The 22,404-nt window shown below is 41.5% G+C and overlaps 1 protein-coding gene across 14 annotated transcripts in view; it reads left to right on the top strand.

Moving 5' to 3' along the window:
- The window catches only part of DMD (dystrophin), a 2,199,436-nt gene that overhangs the window by 2,156,271 nt on the left and 20,761 nt on the right, over positions 1-22,404 (top strand). For all 14 annotated transcript variants that reach the window (XM_074994601.1, XM_074994607.1, XM_074994584.1 and 11 more), the window contains 4 exons: positions 3,366-3,524; positions 16,102-16,345; positions 16,709-16,832; positions 20,267-20,359. In XM_074994601.1, the coding sequence (XP_074850702.1) occupies positions 3,366-3,524; positions 16,102-16,345; positions 16,709-16,832; positions 20,267-20,359 (620 nt within the window). The remainder of the gene's footprint in view (positions 1-3,365; positions 3,525-16,101; positions 16,346-16,708; positions 16,833-20,266; positions 20,360-22,404) is intronic.

Below are 22,404 nucleotides of genomic sequence, written 5' to 3'. Positions count from 1 at the left end.
TAGGGAGGATGTGCGTAATGGAACTAACGGGTCAACAGTTGACCCGTTAGTATTTTTCATCAGTATTGCGAGGAGTAAGGGAGGTCAATGGGAGTGTATCTCCCATCAAGTCAAACGTAGGTGACAGTAGTGCCTCAGTTTATGCAAGGATTATGTTCCCACACACCTTCACGTAACTGGAATTTCGTGTAATAGGGGGGTAACTGGGAGGAGGGTGCTTTTTTTGTGAGTGGAATGCATGTTTTGCAGCCAGGGAAGCAGCAGGAGCACTGGGAGCTACTTTTGAAAGGTAAGTCCTAGGGTGGGTGTGGAGGGGGAGTTGGAGAGCGTTAAACCTGAAGATTGCCTGGGACTGTGGGAGGGAGGCAGGACGGTTAAGCTTGGGGTGGATTAGAGCTGTGGGGGAAGCAAGGAGTGGAATTAAGCTGGAGTCATGCCTGGGGGTGGGGTTTGAACAAGGGCACGGGGGGTTGAACCAGAGCTGTGCACGGAGGGTTGAACTAGTGCGCAGGCAGGTGAGCTGGGCCACGGGAGGTTTGAACTGTGGCCAGGGGATTGAACTGTGGCGAAGGTGGGGAGGTTTGGACTGGGGCCATGCAGGCCGGGGATGGTTGAGCAAGGGCTGGGGGGAGCGGGATTTTGAGTTGCACTTCACTCGTGTTAATGAGAGTTAAGCACAATTCGAAATAGCGCATTTCGAGGGTTACTGTACATCGGTTCACCTGTAATTGACTTTAAGGTCTCGTGTAGATATGCCCTTAGTCTACAATGCTGTAGAATAACCCTAAGTCAACATGCTTAGGTCAACTTACAGCATTGTCTACACCATCCCATGTGAAGCACAGACACTCTCCGGCGATGTCTACACGAGCCCCAAACTTCGAAATGGCCACGCAAATGGCCATTTTGAAGTTTACTAATGAAGCGCTGAAATGCATATTCAGCGCTTCGTTAGCATGCGGGCGGCCGCAGCACTTCGAAATTGACGCGCCTCGCTGCCGCGCAGCTCGTCCCAATGGGGCTCCTTTTTGAAAGGACCCCACCTACTTCGAAGTCCCCTTATTCCCATGAGCAGATGGGAATAAGGGGACTTCGAAGTAGGCGGGGTCCTTTCGAAAAGGAGCCCTGTCAGGACGAGCCGCGCGGCAGCGAGGCGCGTCAATTTCGAAGTGCCGCAGCTGCCCGCATGCTAATGAAGCGCTGAATATGCATTTCAGCGCTTCATTAGTAAACTTCGAAATGGCCATTTGCGTGACCATTTCGAAGTTTGGGGCTAGTGTAGACATAGCCTCCTAGACATACATTCCACCTCTTATCAGGGAGGTGGAGTCACTCTGCCAGAGATTTAGTTTATTTTTGCTACACTCGCTACATAGACACTGCTGCATTGGTCACAGCAGTTGTGATTTGACCAATAGTATTATGAGCTCTTAGGAGCTTTTGATCATTTTGCTTTACCTACTGAGGTAAACCGTGAATTTGAGCCTACACAAAATGCTGTCAAATACATCAAGTAAACAATTATTTTTAAAAAATTCTCCTTTATCAACTTTTATTCCCTTTAGTTCTTCTCTCCACAGATTTGTAACTTAGTTTTATGGATCAACTCTAGGCTGAAATGTTGCATGGAAATGTTAAACATAGTCATTAATGATTCTTTAAAATCTGTTATTTTAAAGAAAGGATTGTCTGTTTTGAACTCTCAGATGTGTCAGGTGCTTTTATTAACTCAAATAATTTTAACAGAGGGGGAGCCATGCTAGTCTATATACTATCAAAACAAAAAGCAGTCAAGTAGCACTTTAAAGACTAGGAAAATAATTTATTAGGTGAGCTTTCGTGGGACAGACCCCCTTCTTCAGACCATAGCCATACCAGAACAGACTCAATATTTAAGGCACAGAGAACCAAAAACAGTAATCAAGGAGGACAAATCAGAAATATCATTTTTTTCTTTGATCATTTTCCTTGATCATTTTTTTCTGATTTGTCCTCCTTGATTACTGTTTTTGGTTCTCCGTGCCTTAAATATTGAGTCTGTTCTGGTATGGCTATGGTCTGAAGAAGGGGGTCTGTCCCGTGAAAGCTCACCTAATAAATTATTTTCCTAGTCTTTAAAGTGCTACTTGACTGCTTTTTGTTTCAAATAATTTTAGCATGACCTAAATCATTTAGCACTCTTAGTCTAAAAAAAGGCTTTTCTGATGCTTTGAGGGATAAAATTTAGAACAGCATTATTGACCGTAGATATATTTTAGATGCTCAATCAAACAAGAAACAAACTATACAAAATTACTTATTTTGAAATTCCATTCCCATTGTTTACCCTGGTGTCTCCTCCTCCAAAATCCTGTTCCCCGCTCCCCCCTGCATATGATATTAACTATTATTGCTGATGGGTGTCAGTTTAGCACAGGGCCCACACACAATTTTTTTTTAAACATGCAGAACTCCCAGTGAATTTTGGGCATATGCAAGGAAGGCTTTTTAATTTCTTTTTGTGGGGAACTTTAGATTTCTGAAAAGTGGCACATGCCCAACATCACTGCAGCCATAAGAAAACTGGTTTATGTTTTCAAATATTTTTAAAAGGAAATTAACATGCTTGCTGCATGCATAAGTGTGAACATAATCTGTGTGTTGGTGAAACTTTATAAGAACAGTGATCTAGTGTGGCTTGGTCACTGACATAATCAGTGAAAGTCCAATGACCTAGTGAATTTAGCATAAGTTGTCTCTGTATAAGAATGACTGAAAAAGAATCTTTTAATTTTTTTGTTAAAATAGGATACATAAACTTCAGTAACACCAACCATAAAATAATATGATCCATGCAATAAAAAAATCTGTAATATTTGGTAAAAATATTAGTAAAACGAAATGAAAAGGAAAAAGGGGACGAAGGATGATGCAAGTTGAAGGGCTAGTAATAAGAATGGATATACAGACTATAGGTAAAAATAAATGCTTTGGCCTTGCTTTCACCCATCTTTCTGCAGTGGCATGACATGTGGCATAAGGGGGTGATTCTTTAATGCAAGCATGAGTAAGTCTGACTATGTACTAGATGCAGACAAGGTGAAACATGATGACTAAGACCCTCAGCTGCACCAGAGCTGTGACTGCATCACCTGAGGAGGGGAGGCAAAGGTGAATCCCAAACAGGCAGAGCATGTGGTTGATTGATTTAATCATTTGAGCAAATTTCAGTACAAGTACACTAATTTCCTGCTAATTGGAATGAATCCACCCAAATTTCTTCAGGGGTTAAGAGATTTTTCTGTACGTTGACTTCTGCCAATAAGCATAAAACTAAAAACAAAGATGAAGGAAGCAGCTTTTGGGTTATTTCTGTGTTTTTCCAGAGATGATGAACATTTGCTAATCCAGCACTACTGCCAAAGTTTGAACCAGGAATCCCCCCTGAGCCAGCCTCGCAGTCCTGCCCAGATTCTCATTTCCCTGGAGAGTGAAGAAAGAGGTGAGCTAGAGAGAATCCTAGCAGATCTGGAGGAGGAAAACAGGTGAGAGATACCTTCAAGCAGTTACCATAGCTACATCAACATGATACACATAATGGGGCAAAAGGGAAGCTAAGAACCCTGCTGTTAGAATGTCTGTTTTATTAAGCTTTTCTGTTTAAGCTTCTGCACATGTTCTCACTCTCACTTTCTGCTATATATGTGAGAGATGATAGAATGAAATGGAACAAATAGAGGTCATTCATGCCTGTGATGCAATCATGAATCAGCACTATTGTGTTTACCTGCTATGCAGAACCTTTGTAATGATAAAACTTCAAAGGGAAATATGGGTCACTTAAGTTTTTGGTTATAGGGTTACTCATTACAAGCTGTAAACAGGGTTGTATTATGCTTCTCTGTGTACTGAGTTTTTTTTATCAGCGAGTATTTCAAAATACCCCTTCAAAGTTTCTTTAGTTTGCTTTTGCCATTAAAGGAGAGAGGTTTGTGTAAATCTTCTGCCATGGACACCTGGAGAGGAGAGTTTTCTTAAAAATAACCAGTTGGACAGTATATTTGCCTTAGGGGGGGTGAAATAACTTCAGAATAGTATTCTTTTGAAAGATAAAGGAGCTGTGGTGTAACTATGCAGTAACTTCATACAGGAGGCAATTTCTCCTGTACCCTTAGGCCTTCGTGCACAGGCCTCATGATGGTCCTTTGAATAATGTACCACATAAGCGAAGATGTACATTTTTGATACTTTAACTATGTCACCATGTTCTTAATCCTTTGATGGCAGATACCTCTTCCTTCATTTCCTCTCAATTTAACTTTCTGTTCCTTGCTTTTCTTTACTTTTCATAGCAAAGACTCAGGTGGGCATCAAAACAGCGTAGCCACGTCTCTCTGGTACTTTGGGACTCTTGCTTCACTCAGCCAGCATACGTCAGCGTTAAACCAGGCAGATCTGGTCGTGGCAGATTTAGTACTGAGACTCCGAGAACTGAAAATTCTTGAGTCAGGTCCACCAAAGTCATAAGAGTTAAAGAAAATAATGAACTGGAGGGTCTTTGATTTGCTCTGTGCTTGCTAAGCCTTTCGGGTGCACTTGATTTACCATTTCAGGTTGTTGGTTTTTTTTCCTCTGCCAGGAGGGTTAGGAATTTTTGCTGCTGTTGAAAGTGAGATTTTCATGTAATTACTTGCCTTGGGAGCTGAGTATTTTTAGAAGATCATTCATTATCACAAAATGAGCACAATATTTACAAGGGTTTGCAAGACTGCAGATTCCCTCAGCATCTGGAATTTTTTGGGTTGCACAGATCTCTTGCAATGGCTCTTATACCACACTGTTTCCTAGCCACCAGCTTTGAGGTTTTCACAGAGACTTCATTAAGCTGTGCTGATTCTTGACTGCCAGAACAGCCACTGGGAGGCTTTGTCAGTTGGCAAAAATTCGATCAGCCTGAAATAGACAGATCTGGCACCCACATAGCCCTAGGAAAAGGGAAAAAAGACAAAGCTATGTGTGCAGTTTCTTTTCGTTTTCTGCTAAGTGTGTGCCACAGACTAAGTGCCATGCATCAGTACAAGAACTATGCTGTAACAGAACCACAGATAACTGCTTCCCCCACAAATACCACTTCTGACTTCTCTGTCCACACAAGAGCTCTGCACACAACTGTGCTATGAGAGTCCTTAACAAAACCTCCTGTAAATTATGCTCAGAGCTACTCTTTGCGACTCGTCGTTCTTCCGTTCTCTCCATTTATTTGTAACTCTCGGTGTTGTACTAATTCAGACTGTAAAATCTTAAAGCCCCTATGTGGGTGTGTGTGCAGCACATTGGGGGCCCCAGTGATGCCTATAGCCTGATCTCTAGTATGAGAACTGAGTGGCTCCTGTGTCTTCCCCACTATGCCTTTGGAAAAGCATTGACTGACCCTTTTTTCTCACTCCATGTCTGGTACATCAGCATCCAGAGCTTAATAAAACTTCATAGGCTTACCTATCATTCAAAGGCCAGTACGCTGATATTTGGCAGATTTGCTTTATATGTGCTGCAGTGACATAATAAACAATAGAGTGAGAAGTGAAGAACAGGTGATGGAGAAAAGACAAACTTGAGATGACATGGGAGGCTCAGTAAGAGATGGGTGCAAAAAGGCTGTTCCAGATTAAAGGAGCTACAGATTCGCACGCTTCTTCTTACTGAGCAGTGGTGAGACTGAAGAGCGAGAGGAGACCATGACATTCTCATTGGCTAGGGCTATACTGAGCTGTAGTGCCAGCAGCTTGATGCAAATGAGCAGTCTCAAAAATGCAAATGGCTAATTTGCATAGTTGCGTGAAAACAAGCAGTGTAGTAGATGTAGTTCTGTCAGCAACAAAACCCCTTTGTTGAAAGCCCCTTACTCCTGATTTTTTCCAGTGATAAGGGGCTGCCGACAAAGAGGGGTTTCACCAACAAAATCATGTCTACATGCTTGTTTTCTGCCAGCTGCAGCTTCTGCCAGCAGGGTGCTCTCATGCAAATATGCACATTAGTTATGTGAATATTCAAGCAAGCATCCATTTGCGTTTTCGAGACCACTCATTTGTGTCGAGCTTCTGGCACAACAGCTCAGTGTAGCCCAAGCTATACAGACTATAAAAAGTATAGATTTTTCCCAATTGGTTGTATATTTCATGTATATAGCATATACACCTGGGAACTTTTGGACAGTTAATAAAATATAAATAAAGCAATTATGTAGAGTTTTAGTTCTTATAAAATGGATGTGGGCTACCTCATTATGAATCATTGAGGAATTAAAAAAAAAAAAAAGAAAAAAAAGAAAATGCATAGAAAAAAGCAAGCCATCCACCCAAGTCAAAACATTTCAAGCCAGGAGCGCAGAGGGGAGAAGGAGAACTTTCCATTATGCTGAATACCAGGGTCTTGATTTTTCATTCGTCATTTGTTCTGCAGATATGCCCGAATACCTGTAACTTGTGTTGTATAACCTTCTGCAGTAGGTTCTCTTTCAGCTGTATCTTCCTATATAATTCCTCACTGGTGACCTTCTGCGTCCACTGTATTCTCAGGCTGTTTCTGTAACTACTCCTTTCGAATACCAGTATTCTTTTCTTTGAATCTTTCATTATCACTCATGTCTCTAACCATTTCACCTTATCCTTTTTGGATGCTTTTCTTACCTCATTACATTTCACCCTATATTGCTGTTCAGCCCGCTCAGAAACATCCCTTCTGATCTTCAACACTCTCTTCTCTTGGATGAACTTCAGTGTCTCCTCCATAGTCCACTTCTTATTGATTTTCTCTTCTTCCAGAACAGTCTGCTCAATTGCCTCTTCTATCGCTGTCACGATGGCTATCCCTTCAGCTCTGTTATCTAAGTCTTTCTTTGTGGTCGCATTTCTAATCTTCTCTTTGAGTGCTGCTCTGTACTCATTCCCTCTTTCTTCTTCATGTAACCTCACCACACCTCTTTTCTTAAACTATATTTTACACTTTCTCTTGAGTCTCATCTTGATGTTTGTGGTCACTAGACTGCAGTCTGAGTCTATATCTACTCCTTGGAAAGTTCGGCGCTGCTGTACTGATGTTAGCCATCTTCTTATAAAAATCATACCGATCATGTTCTTGGACTTCCTGTCCTTTGATTGCTATGTCCACGTCCTACAGTCCTTGTGTTGGAATCTGGTGTTGCAGATCACCATCTCATGTTCCATAGTAAACTCGAGTAGTTTCTTGCCTCATTCATTTTTTTTCTCCGTATCCAAACCTTCCCATGACTTTCTCCCCACTTTCATTATCTCTTCCGACCTTAATGTTACAGTCTCCTCCAATGATCAACACATCTTTCTTCAGTATCTCCTCCTGCGTTTTTGTCAAGTCTTCATAGAATAGCTCAATCTCTTCCTCTGTACTGTCCAATGTGGGTGCATGCACCTGAATGACTGAGATATTGAACAGTTTTGCTTCGACTCTCGCTACCATCAGTCTTGCACACATTAGTTTGTATCCTAACAATGCTCCTCTAGCTGTTTTGCTAAGAAGGATTCCAACTCCTGCCTCATGCTTCATTTCGTTCGCTGACCAAATGACTTTGCAACCACACATCTCTCCTGATGCCGCACAATGCATCTCTGCCAGTCCAAATATGTTGCATCAGTATCTCTCCATCTCCTTCTGAAGCAGCTGTAATTTTCCAGTCACCCACAGTGTTCGGATGTTCCATGCTCCAATTGATACTATATGTGTTAGTTGTAATTTTCTTTCGGTAACCAACTTATCTACCCACCCCAATCGCTCAGTTGGTGTCGTGGACCTTGTTTATCCAGGCGACATTCGAGCCGGCATCAGATTTCGTTCATATTGTTTTTTCATGGTCAGTGCATCGTTGTGCATCTCACCAACGCTCCTCCTTTATCCAAGCTTGGGATTGGCATGGAACCCCCAGAGGCTTCATGGCAGAGTTCCACAAGTGATGGATGCTATTAATAGCTCATGAGGAAGCTATTAAACTCCTTATAGCTGCAGGGGTTTAAAGCTAAATTGCATGTCCCCCATATTGTTTATGTTTTGAGTGTTGAAATGAGACTTGAGTCTACTTTTCTTCCTATTTTATTTCTTAAGGTATAGTCACCTGACTTGAATTGTGTCGAGCAAGGCTGGATTACAGAATATTGCCAGTGCTTGCTCACTCTTGTTTTGAGAGGATTAAGCTTTTATCTCCTTCCCTTTTACTTTCCCTTTTGTATCTAAAGCTTTTGAGAAATGCTGTTTTTTCTGAGTATGAATGCCTAATTCTGACTGGCATGAGCAGTGCCTTAGAAGTCTAGCCTGCAACAACGTTTCTTTTTTTGCCACACAGGGTAAGTCATTTTTCCAGAGCTATTAACAAAATAGTTGGAAAATTTATTTTTCCCCGTCAGAAATTCTTACAATGTCATTCAAAATAGGATCTTCAATTTTGCATTTTCATTTTACTTTAAATAAACAGATCAGTCCCAGTGAGCAGCAAATCTAATTAAAGGCTAGAAAACATGACTTCTGAGGGATGAATGAAAGAATTAGTTTTAGTTAGTTGGGAAGGAGAAGACGGAGAGGGGACATAACCAGCTTACAAGTACATCAAAGGTTGTTAGAAGGAGGAAGGAAAAAAAAATATTTTCCTGAGTCTCTGGTGATCGGACAAGAAGCAATGGTCCTACATCTCAGCAAAGGGGGCTTAGATTGGACATTAAGAAAATCTCCCTGTTAGGGTGGTTAAGCACTGTAATAAATTGCCTAGGTAGAGTTGTGGAATCTCTGTAGTTGGAGATATTTAAGAACAGACGTTAGACAAACAAAACATCTCTCAGGGATAATCTGTTGGTGAATGCAGGGAACTGGACTGGATGACCTCTTGGTGTCCCTTCCAGTTCTAGCGTTCTGTGATTCTATTATTTGCCCTTTGCCTTTTTCTCTGTTGTGTCATGCTTAGAATGATAAGATCAGCTGGTAGAATATGGCTGTCAGCACCCAGAAGTAAACACCTAGCTGGAGACAACCTGTTCTACGCCAAGAGAGTATGACGCTGTCAAAAGAGCTCAGTCTGAGCTCATGCTGTTTTCCTTCAGATTGCTTGTGGAACTGGCACCTGCTGGTGTTGAGCTGCAGAATCTTGTGGAGAGCAGTAGCCTTTGGGGTCATTTGCCCCTCCCTGTGCATCCCCTGACCCCAGATATGAAAGTGGAAATGAGTCCAGCCACCCTTCAGTACCATTTTAACCTGCAGTGAGCTTGGAAAACATGGAATATTCTTCAGGCTTCTGTTATTGGCTGTTTTCTACCTGTCAGGCCAGGGTGTTGTCTGAATGACAAATGGTTGACACACACACTGCTAGTGATGGGGGAGGCTCCTTAAACTTAGCCAGCTAAGTTTGGCAAAGTGTAAATTCAGCTTTGGATACCAGTGAGCCTGAGTGACTCTGTGCCCAGTTTACATGGCATCCACGTGCTGGGCCTTACCTGGCTGAGACTAATGCCAGCATCCCAGGACTGTCAACGTAGTGTACACAGTACTTACATTGACCCCTAGCTGAAGAGATTCTAAACCCAACTCAAGTGGCACTGGGATCCTCTGCTCTTTTCAAAGCCAGCATAGTCTGGATCCAAAAACCCAGCATTATTAACTTGGTATAGTGCTAGTAAGCCTCCTCCACGCCTACATCTTGAAGCATAGACCACTGATGATCATTCACCAGCGTCCTCTGTCCTGGGCGATCTCTTCCAGTCCTGACCAGGTATATCCCATCTTTGAGAGTCTGCCTTCAGGTCTCTATGCCAGGTGTTTCTTGGGCACCCTCTTTTCCTTGTGGATTCCAATTTAAGTCTTGTGCTGTGATGTTGGTCGTTGGTTTTCTAATGGTTAGCTTGGTATATCACTTGCCAGATATCACCAACACCAGATCCCTAGTTTTGCCCAGGTCAGCTGGGTCCAATTTTAGCATTGTGAATTGTGAAGACCATTTCCTAAAGGGCTGTTACACCCTACATCAGTGTCACCCAGATTCTCTGATTTGTCACAGTCAGCTGAATCCTATGGGAAAGATCCTGTTATCTATCACCACTTGAGATCTGTGATGCACTATGAAAAAAAGCTCAGAGCCCTTCTGCCCTTTTCGCACACCTATGTGCCCACCCCCAGCTATGTAGAGTGAGCCTGATGCTGAGTCCCTGGCACCACTAACTCTATATATGTAGCATGATGGCCCCGGGTCCTCAGAGTCTCCTGTTGACAGATGCTTAACTTGTGTAAACAGTACTCTGAGGATTTATTCCAGAAGCCTGCGGGAATAGTCAGCTGAGGTTCTAGGGTTTTAAGTTCTCTGCCAGTGAAATCAGTAGAACTTTCTTTTTCTAGGCTGAGGTTTGGAGCAGTGCTCAGAATAGTATTTGTTGTTTCCAGACCCTTCAGTTGAGTTCCCTGAGCAAGGTCTCCTTGAGTGCCCAGACACCCACAGCACTGACAGCTTGTGAACATCTCTTTCAGTGCTGTACCACTTACTGGCTCTGAACGTGACTGCCTTCTGACTGGGGGCTGATTTAAAAACTGCCTTGACTTAAAAACTGGCCAAGACTATTACCGTCTGGAGACACGTCAGTTCCAGGCACCAGCATCAGTGTTTTGTTTCTTAAGATAGGCTAGTAAAAGTATCAGGTACCTGAGTTAGTCTGTATCTTCAAAAACAGCAAGAAGTCTTTTGGCACTTTATAGACTAACAGATATTTTGGCGCATAAGCTTTCGTGGGCAAAGGCGAAAGGATGAATCAGGTCTTTACCTACAAAAGCTCAGACTAATAAAAAGCATTCTTGGAGTCTGCTCAGCTGTTGTCTACTGAAGCTGCATGCTTGCTTTATTTATGCACAATCAACAACTGCACTTTGACATCCCTGCAGCTTCCAGGGAGGAACCATTTAAAATACATAAACTTTAAAAATAGGAAAAATTGTGGCAAACATTCCTGGAATCTCACTCTCTTGCCATTGAAGATCTCTGTTCCTATTGGCTTTAGTCCTCTGGTGCCACATCTCTGATGCTGAAATGTTGGAACCTATTCTGCTGTCATGGCATTAAGGTAGTGGATTTTGATCTGCTGATTGAGCATGGCAAGGGGTCAGTTTCCAGTGTGGATGTCTTGGAAGAAATTTTGTATTGTTTTCAGCTTCCTTGATTCTGAGCAGTCAGGGAGCAGCAGTGCCTAACGGTAGTTCTGGGATGTTGTCTCAACTGACATGTCTACACAACCGCTTGTGATGGTAAAACACGTGTCACTCAGGCTATGTTTACACTAGAGGATTCTGCCAGTAAAATGGCCATTTTGCCAACAAAACCCACAGCTTGTCCAGATTCCCAAGTCAACAGAACACAGCACTTTTGTTAACAGCTGTCGTACCCCGATCCCCATGAAGAATAATGCCTCTGACAGAGATCTGTCTACAGAAGACCAGTCTGGACATTCCATGGGGCCCTCCGTCAACAGATAGGGCTGCACAGTGTCCTGGAATCCCTGTCTGCTGTGCTTCTGGTTGGCCATTTTTCTGACAGCAGCCAGGCAGAGCAGCTGCTCTCTGTCGACAGAGCAGAGCTCTCTCTCGTGATCCGCTTGGCAGTTGAGCCGGGATCTGTTGACAGAAGTTTTCCCAAATGGTACCTTCTGACAAAAACTTCTGTTGACAAATCACTGTCCTCTAGACATAGCCTCTGGGGTGTAAAGAAGAATACACACCCGTGAAAGACATGATTTTCTGGCATAAGTGCCACTGTGCACAGCGCTGTGTCTGTAAGAGAGCTTCTCCTGCCAATGTACCTGCTGATAATCATTGAGATGTTTGCATTGTGTCAGTTGGAGAGAGCTCTCTCCCATCAGCGCACACTGGTTTCACTAGCAAGCCTAACAGCAGTGCCCCTGTATTGGTACAGCTCTGCTGCTAATGTAGACATGCCCTTTGATTTAGAACACTGGTTCCTTAGAATTGCATGTGTGGTGCTGTTTGTTGGCCAGACAGCACATGAAAAACTGTATTTAATAGGTGAGAGTGCTCATGTGACACCTCTTCTGGCTGAGCTGGCATTCAAAATTAAGCCAGTTTGTCACAAGTATCTGTGAGATGCTTTCCTTTTAAGCAGTGTGCTTAAAAAACATGAGAGAGCAAGAGCTCTGTTCGCTCACTTTGAAATACCCTCCTGTATGGAAAGGTTGCTCCATGTACCATGAGTGTTACTTGAGGTAGGTGTTTTGCATAGATGGCTTCCCCCACAAGAATTTGGATTTCTTTACACCCCTACACTTGGCTGTACTATGAATATCACAGGGTAGTAGGAGTATTCATTCATCTGCCCCAGAAGTATTCACTCTAGTGTACGTACCTCTCTTGCTTTGGGATTGGAATTTTGTTTCACAAACCTGTTGGGATTTCTTATCTAGGAACGGGGCATTCCTCATAGCCGTAGCTACAGCCTGTTGACTTAGTGAGAAATGGGGCAAATGTCTAATCCTCTCTTAATTGTATTCCACATGGGAAATAAGATATAGCCAGCGTAATCTCTACTTTCACATCATACCGGCCACTAATCTGTCATTGTTTCCCAAGTCATTTTTATACCATGGTTATAATTCACTGGGTGTTCATTCATCTGGATATTACAAAAGGTATTCACCTATCTTGAATATAGCATTTATTGCAGGCCTTCTGCCTTTTCCAGGAAATTTTAAATGCTATTACTGGATGCTCCTACATGTGCTTGAGCGACAGTACCTCCCTTGCAAAGATCTGATCTGGGAGAGAGAGAAACCGTGGTAACTTGTAACACTCCCTTGACATCCGATCAAGAGTTGATGTGGCATTTCCTGTTTGTTTAGAACTCTTCAGCCTTCCTGGGTGTTGTCCTGCATGCAAATGGGAAGTGCAATGAAGAGAGATCTTACTTACCAATAACCAATGTTTTTTTTTGTGCTGGTACTTGTAGTTACTGAGTACTGGCACCTCGGGAGCCCCAGCCCCTGGGATTGGTGGCTGGGGAGGCAGGGGCAGGGGAGGTGGCATTTTTTTTTTAATAAACAAAAGGCACTGTTAATACCCATTGTTCTTTGAGTGTGTCACTTGTGTAAATTCTCACTGCACATCTTCCCCAGTTCTCAGAGGGTGTGTCTACATGGGCACAAATCTTTGAAATAGTCATGCTAATGGCCATTTCGAAGATTACTAATGATGCGCTGAATTGAATATTCAGCACCTCATTAGCATTAGGACGCTTCTGGCTGCGGCGCTTCAAAAGTACTGCTTTCGAAAGAGCACGGCTCGGCATGGCGACACGGTGGTCCTTTTCGAAAGGACCCGCACCTTTCGAAATCCCCTTATTCCGATCAGTGATCAGGATAAGGGGATTTTAAAAGGTGCAGGGTCCTTTCGAAAAGGACCCCCATGTAGCTGTGTGCTTTCGAAAGCGTCCTAATGCTAATGAGGCGCTGACTATTCAATTCAGCGCTTCATTAGTAATCTTCGAAATACCGGCTGTTTCGAAGATATGTGCCCATGTAGACACAGCCAGAGAGAGAATTCCAAAATTTAGAGGAGGAACTGAAGGCTGGGTGGAGACATGCTCCCTTTCATCTTCAGAATTTTCGTCAAGAGAAAGATGGGGATGGGAGGGAAGGAAGGGGAGTGTCCCCAGTGGGTACTGCTGTCTAGAACATGCCTCATCTCATTGTGGGAAAGCACCACTGCACAAATATGATCATGTAGATGCAACAATGAAAGAAAAAGTTACTGGTAAGTAACTTCTGATTATTCTTGACACCACTTTCTTGTCTATATGACACTATATATAACATGTTTGACTTCAGAGGACATGCACATTCTCTATTCCTGCTTGGAGCAAACAAGGTGTCCAGCTTCTTCAGCACCACTTAGTTTCACGGGGGAGAATCCTGTCCTATGTTACAACCACATACATCTTCTTTTCCTCCCACCCCCTCAATGAACCAGTCATGTACTATGAAGATACTTCTGTATCTTTCTAAGCATTTCTTCAGTTTAATAAAGTGTACTGAAATATTTCTGGTGTGTTTTTAAGCCTTTAGATGATAATGTAAATGTGAATTTGAGTCCACTGGCAGGAATAAAAAAAGAAATCGGTGTTTTCTCAGCTTCTGCTGTATCTGCATGAGGGCATGTAAAAGAGTTTAAAATCTAGATTGCTACTTTTGGCAAGTGAGCATTTAGTAGAACAGTGGTCTCTGATACTTTCGGAAAGTGGTAAAGGGAGAACAGCAGGAAAACCCCAATATAGTTTTATGCTTCCCCTTTGTTTAAAGATTACTGCTATGAAATTTTATAGTTGTGAGATGGACAGCTTGGTCTGTAACTAGGCTCTTGGTTTTTCACCTCCTCTGTTCTGCAGAACGTGCAGTGAGTGATCTTAAAAAGAAAACCCAGTAACAGCTTACCAGGGAAAAGTTTTTAAGTGCTGAGTAGAATTCCTTCGGTGTGATATTCTTTGTCCTCGCATCTGATACTAATCCTGTGGAGCATGTTGTTTAAGCAACTGATTAGAAAGGGCAGTTAACCCATTGCAGGATTAGCAGGGGAGTAAAGTGGTTTTTGGTGGAAGATATGAAGCATTCAGAGAATGTGATGTATAGCCCCTCTATTAAAATATTAACAGAAGTATACATCTAATTTAACAGATCAGCTCATTGCCTGTTCCTCTGTTGTTTGATCACCCATACTAATGAGTTGGTTTAAAATTCTAGTTTATGGTAAGGGAGGCAGTTTGGTCTGATGAATGAGCACAGAGTTGCAAGTGCGGAACTCAAATCCAAGTTAATATGGAGATAGAATATGGTTTATCTCATAGAACTGGAAGGGGCCACATTGGCTGGGTCTACATGAGCCCTTTCCTTTCAGAAGGGGCATGTTAATGAGCGGGTTTAAAAGATGCTAATGAGGTGCTGCCATGAATATGCAGCACCTCGTTAACATAATGGTGGCCACAGCAATTCGAAAGTGCAACTTTCAAATCACGCACCACCCGTGGAGACGGGACCTTCCTAAAGGACCCCCCAGTTTTCGAAAGCCCTTCTTCCTATCTGGTGTTAGGAAGAAGGGGCTTTTGAAAACTGGGGGGTCCTTTCGGGAGGTCCTGTCTCCATAGGCGGCATGCGATTCGAAAAGCCGCACTTTCTAATCGCCGTGGCCACCATTATGTTAATAAAGCGCTGCATATTCATGGAAGCGCCTCATTAGCATCTTTTGAACCCACTCATTAACATGCCCCTTCTGAAGGGAAGGGGCCTGTTTAGACACAGGGATTGAGTCCAGTCCCTTGCACTCACAGCAGGAGCTATCACTGTCCCTGGCAGATTTTTGCCCCTGACTGGCCCCTCAAATGCTGAACTCACAACCCTGGGTTTACAAGGCTCTAACCAGTTCTGCCAAGCTTTCTCATCTGTAAGTCAGGAAGGATAATTCTTGCCTATGTTCTTCACTATGGTTATGTAAATATGAATTTGTGTTTAAACTGACAAAATGCTATGCAAGTGCATTACTAGTATTGTGTGTACTGTGTATTCTGTGATCAAATAGTAGTGCGCACATTTCAGAGTACTACACTTATTAGAAATGAGCCAGTGGATGACTCGCTGCTGTTAACTACGAAGTTCAGCAGACTGGAATCTGAACCACACCTCCAGTGTTTGCTTTGAGAGGGACTTCTGGAGCAAAGCCAGCCCTCGCTTACCACCCACACGCTAAGAAGGCTGTTCAGAACTCTTATATGAACCACAGACCTGACAATGATGTCTGTGCTTCAGGGCAACGTTTTCACATCCCCGTGCAAGTTGGTACCTTACAGCTGCTAAACCAAACTCCAGATTAGGAGATTAGTTTCAGCAAACTTGACAGCAGGTCGTTTGGGTCAGCATAAATCCCAAACTGTGGGTCTGTTCCTTATAGTTTTATGTGTGATGTGGTGGGACCAGGTGCATTCTGACTGCTGTAGTCTGAGTATGCTATGTGCTTTGCTAGTCTATTTGTAGAGGTAACTCCCTCCCCCTCTCCCTGCTTTTTTAACATCAACAGAAACCTACAGGCTGAATATGACCGATTGAAGCAACAGCATGATCACAAAGGACTTTCTCCACTGCCATCCCCACCTGAGATGATGCCCATCTCCCCACAAAGTCCTCGTGATGCTGAGCTCATTGCAGAAGCCAAGTTGCTTCGACAGCACAAGGGCCGCCTGGAAGCCAGGATGCAGATTCTGGAAGATCATAACAAACAGCTGGAGTCACAGCTGCACAGACTGAGACAGCTGCTGGAACAGGTGAGTCTGTAGGGTTGTCCTTTGGAGTGCTAAAGAATGATTTTCCAAAGCTCAGTTTGAAATGTCATCAATACCTGTTGCACATCAAGAAGTAATATCTGCAAAGTGTATCTTGAGAGAGGAACTTGATCTTACTATAGATTGCAAGTGTAAGATAAGACCACTGATGTCTCAGTAAAATGCAATACATTTTTAGTCTTTTTTTTTTTTTAAATTAGAATTTGGATCACTAGCCCACTGAATTATATTGCATAAAATTGCTGTGTAGCCATCACGGAATAGATACAAATTATCAAAATACAAAAATTTTGCTCAAATGTGTTTGACTGTGAATAACCACCTGATTTTATTTTGGTCTCTCAGCCCCAGGCAGATGCCAAGGTGAATGGTACAACACTATCTTCTCCTTCTACCTCCTTACAGAGGTCAGATAGCAGTCAGCCAATGCTTCTCCGTGTGGTTGGCAGCCAGACTTCAGAAACCATGGGTAAGATGACAATGTGAAAACTGTCACAAGAGATGGATTTATTTACATTTTATATTGTGGGACACCACAATAATTAGCTAAGGGGAGTAAAGATTTTTTCCATTGTTAATACAAACAAAAGTGGGCATTTGCCATGGTCATTGACTTTAGTGGGCTATTTCTCCATTGTGTATTATGATGTAGCTTTATATTTAACAATAATCTAGTGTTAGATATTTTGACATCAAGCAGAAAGCTCCATCAGGGCTTGTATTTGAAAAAGAGGTACCAAGAATATGCTATAGCAAGGGGGCCAGATAACACCTACATTAATACATTTGATCTAATCTGATTTTCATGGACAAAGTCTTATTTATGACTAAGTGATTTTTTTTAAAAAGATCAACCATCCCACATGGTTAATTGATGAGATCTTATAAATAGAACTGAGTGAGAGGCCACTGACAGGCAACACCTACATGGTACCTTTCATAAATGTATTTATGGTACAGCACAGTAGTGGAGAAAGGTTTATTGAACAACAGTTCTTCAATGAATAACAGTTGATATTTTTGTTAACATTTCTGCCGTAGTTCTCTATCTGATAGATAACTACTGCTCAATCTCATGGTTCCTGCCGTAAATGCACTTTGGACCCTTCATGGCCTCCTTAGGATACCCTGCTTGAGTTTCAGGCCTTTAGTCTTTACCTCCCTTGGTAGAGGATCCTGCAGTCCACTCCCTCCAAAACAGAGATTAAGACTTCAGGTTGCAGCAGTTCACTGCAATCACCTGAGCAAAGCTGCATTTAGTTCAGCATCTGCTATCCTGTTCTTTCCCAGGGTCTGTGACAGACTTGTATCATTTATTCAGAACAAAAGTATTACAGGCAGTCATCCACCTTTCACACAGAGACTCTGACTCCCTTCAATGGATGTCTGTGCCTTCAGCTCACACCATTTAACACGGAATTACTTTTCAGTAAAGCCGTAATTGTCTAGTAATGCACTATAAGGTGATTTAATTCAATGACTTCAGAATACTAATAGTTTCACAAAAGAAACAGTGTTGTCTATTGAAAACATTCTGATTTGTTGAGATAACTAATATGTAGTAAGCTGATTTTTATTTATTTATTTATTTATTTTAATTGGGGAATTTGTTTTCCTCTATCTCATTGTAAAACGTTGTTCAGATGTAGAGGTGAGAGTGTGTGGGTGTAGGTAACTTGTTGTCAGTCTTAAATTAAATGGAGGGGGGAGATTTACTCCACACTGCATTTTTTGTGCTGTCTTGTATTAGTGCTAACATCATCCTATGCATGACTGGAGCAACAAAGTTGACTATATGAGGAGCAGTGTTCTCTGTAAGCGGTGTGCTAGTGCAGCCATTCAGAAGAGATTCACATGCTGCCCACCTGGTTAGCAAAGTGCCCAGAGCTAGGCCTTTTCTTTGTACTGATGGTACGCTTCTGAACATGCTTTGGTGCAGATCAAAAAATTTATTCTGCATGTAGATGGAAAAAATTCTGCATATGGAGGGACAAGATCAGAAGGAACATTGGTGGGGACCTCTGACAATTAACCACTGTGAAGTAATGTACCTATGGGAGAATGCATAGTGCTGAAGTGATCTTAAAGCTAAATAACAGAGGTGAGAGGAGAGTCATGAACAAAGTCAGGGAGAGAGACCTTCAGAGCACTCTGTAAGATCTAAATCTTGCGCCATATCTTTTGTGGGGATTGGACTGAGTGAGGGAGAATGCAGGTGGCTGGTTTGGGCAGTATAGTTTGTGTGGGGAAAAAAAAGCAAAACAGGGCAGTCCTTTAGCTGTTGTTGGGTGTTGCTTTTATGATGTCCAGTTTCATTATTTTATTTCGGTATAAATTAAGCTATTTAACTACAGTTGAAATATATTTTGGTAAGTTTTTAATGAATTTAGCATTAAGAAAGGAGAAGCAAATACATTGTAAATAAACATATTGACCTTGAGAGCTAAACTTCTGTCTGTGCTTAACAATACCACTTTGGACGTTATCTCCTGGCTTTAGTGACATGATTAATGTTGGCCAGACCACAATAGGATTATTCCTTATTCTTTACAAATATATAGGGCCAGATACTGCTTTTTCTATCCAGGCTTATTCAGGTATTCAGTCCAAGTAGTGGCAAAATCTGGCTCTTAACTTCCACCTTTACATGGAATACTGTTTAGTTTTCAAAAGGCAGCATTTAGTATGAACTTAATTCCTACCATAAGACTGAATCCACAGCTTTCTGGTCCAAAGCTGAGGTGCATACTAAGCCTGACAGCAGTCCAATAAGACTTGGATTTTGTCATGTCCCTCATAGTAGAGATTCACTGACATGGAGTATAAAAAAGGGGAGGAGGTTGATCACAGTGTTCTTTAGGTAAAATTGCTTTTTCAAGTCCAGTGAGGTAAGATACCAGGTGTATTCTACACTACTAAGAGAGGACTGTGCAATGGGACAAAAGCGCAAATAATTTTCAAAATGCTGATGCATCTCTGCTTAGGGTTTTTACACATGGCAAAGCAGCTCTTGTGTGTTAATGGGAAATTAGACAACTAAGAGAATCTCACACATAGAGAACCCTCTAGGTGTATTCTTCATTTAGCAATAAAAGTGCTTAAAAATCAGAGTTTCTATTAGGCTTTGCATTAAAAACCTAAGCAAAATTGCCCTTTCTTGTACAAATGGGCAGATGGCATTTAGTTATTTGAAAACATCAGAAAATATAAAAATACCCATAAAGATGAAGTGTTCTAAATCTCCCTGTAAGCTTTCGCCTTATAACCAGATTATAGAAATCATACAAAGCAACATACTGAGTTTGCTTTGTTTGAAGCGTTAAACCTTTTGCAGTACAACTAAATGTTCCTGGTGCACCAATCTGATGCAATTAAACTGTCAGAAATATTAATGTTGATGCAGATGATATTTCAGTTAGTTCTGATTTACTTGGCTAGGCAAAGTCTTCCTAACATGAAGGCAGCATCATTAGAGAGCTGCTCAAACTACACTACTCACAACAGCAACATTTGTTATCGGTAATGGAATGAGGAAAACCAAAAGACAGACCATCATTTATGTGAACTCCCTCCTCTTAGCAGACGCTTCCCACAAATTTTTCCCCACATCAGGTTAGTCTGGCATTCTTTTAATGAAATATAATTTCAGATGCAGATTTGCCTGATTTCACACAGACTCATTAACATTTGGTCACAAAATTAACCCTTCCGTTTCCAAATGAGGTTTGTGGTTGACTGGCTTGTTTGTAACGCTGGTGTTCATTACTCTGGATATTAGCCAGGAGGATTTATTTCAAGTGTACATCCCTTGTAAGGTACAGGAAAGATGAATACAATAGTGATCTGTTTACAAGGTGTTTTTTGCTGGGACATAAATGCTATGGTTTGGGCTTGATTTTTAAGGTGAGGAGGACCTGCTCAGCCCTCCCCAGGACACAAGCACAGGGTTGGAGGAGGTGATGGAACAGCTTAACAATTCCTTCCCAAGTACAAGAGGTAAGTGTCAGTGACCCAGAAGTATGTATCAGCAGTTAAAAGGTAGTGTGCATTCCTTAAAGATCACACAGTGTAATATATAGGAGGTCCTCGGAGTTTTGAATACCTCAGGAATGGCTGCTGTTCGTAACCCTGGACAAAATGTTATGGGAGTTCTTTTCAAAGTTTACAACTGCACATTGAGTTAATACAATTTTAAAACTTTTCTACACAGAAGAAAAATGCTGCTTTCTCTTCAGTTTTTAGTAGTTTGTTTAACACAATGTTGTATTATATTTTCTCCTTCTCTGCTGCTGCCTGATTGTGTGCTTCCATTTTCAAATGAGGTTTCTGGTTGACTGGCCAGTTTGTAACTCTGGTATTCATAACTCTGAGGTTCTACAGTACAAGTAGATATTTTTAAACAGATGGTGCCTAACAACAAATAAACTACTTTCAACTCTGTTTTTCCTACAGAATTATTCCTTTTATTTAAGGCTAGCTACAAAGAAGCTGAGTTATATATAAGGGACATAACAGCAACCACCCCACCCTAACCCCTCTGCAATCTTACCTAGTTCAGTGAACAACCTATTAATGGGAATTTCCTCTTTTCCTTGGTTACATTTTTTTCCACAGTCCCTCTGTGATTTTTCAGTCTCTGTTCTCTGTTTTGTTTTCTGACCTAATGTTTCATTGTATTTTATTTTTTCTGTTTTCTAAGATTGTGAAACCTGTAACATTGGAGTTGGAATCAAATCTTTCTGTCACATGCTGTTCACGTTCAAAGTAACAGAACAGAAGTAACAAAATAAACTGACTGCGAGTTTGTACAGTTTGTGCACATTTATCTGTGTATAGAGAGAACAGCACCTCTTTCAGTGTTCTTGTTTTTATAAAAGTTTACTCTCCTTGTTTGCTAAAGATAAGCACACGCCTTATTTGAGTTATGGTTTGTGAAGCTTTTTATTTAAGAAAAAATATTTTCCAGGACAGACTAAAATATTCTGCTGCCAAGAGAATTGCTTGAATTCAGGCCTGGAGATGGAGTGAGAGTTAGACAGTAGTTCAACTGGATGCCATAAATGGAGAAGCCCCATATGTCCTATATGCCACTTGAAGTCCCACTTTTGCCTTATTTTTTAGATATACATAGGTTATGTGCAGGCTACTTGCATAGCAGGATGAATTTCACACCTAGGTGCTCCTCCGTGGGATGATATGCCTGCTTCATCCCAAACGATCTCTGCCTTGCAAGCCGTAACCAATAATCCTCATTCAGTGACATTATAGGACTGCCATGTGCAGCAGAAAGTGAGGGGAGTTTGGAAAATGGAAGGGGAAAATCAATAATGGCAATTGAATTCTGTAAAATAAATATTAGTCAAGAAAATATGCTGTAAAATACTTTTACCTAAGTTAATCTTTTTAATATGGTGAGCACATCTGTGCACTTTAGCCACCTGCAGATTGCACCTATACTTTAGCCACCAGACAGAGAGAGCTTGTTAAAGATATTAGCTTCCCATGTTTTGACACCTAAAAATAGTACCCTGGTTTTCAAATGGGCATCTGCAGTTCCCATGGACTTCAGTGGCATTTATAAGTACTTAGCACTCTAAAAATATCTTTTGAGTCCTACCTATTAATTTATGAGCCTAACCCAGTTGTGAAAATTGTGGCCCTTTTTTAAGTGTACCAAACTTGCTAATAAGAGTCAATGGTGATTAAAGATTAAAGTTCATTTTGGAAATACAAGCACGATTTGGAATGCATTAGTCACAATCGGAAAGCTAAAAATTAATGTGTTATTTAAGCTGTGATTGTTATTTCTCCATAGTTAAAATACGAAATTACCAAACCATTTCAGATGCCACTCTGTGCTGACTGAGAGTAAATGGGGTTTTAATTGTATTTTTTGCTATAAAATTCATACAAAATGGAATTAATAAAACTGACAGTACATCAATGCTACACAGAACCTATTGCAAGGAGTCATATTCTGTAATTTGTAGCATAGTAATTAGTGTTGTAATACTGAAAATATTTGCCTGTATGACAAAACC

This window comes from Carettochelys insculpta, chromosome 1, assembly GCF_033958435.1.
Source record: "Carettochelys insculpta isolate YL-2023 chromosome 1, ASM3395843v1, whole genome shotgun sequence".
Taxonomy (NCBI): Eukaryota; Metazoa; Chordata; order Testudines; family Carettochelyidae; genus Carettochelys; species Carettochelys insculpta.
The sequence above is the reverse complement of the archived record's forward strand: the minus strand, read 5'-3'. Positions and strand labels throughout refer to the sequence as shown.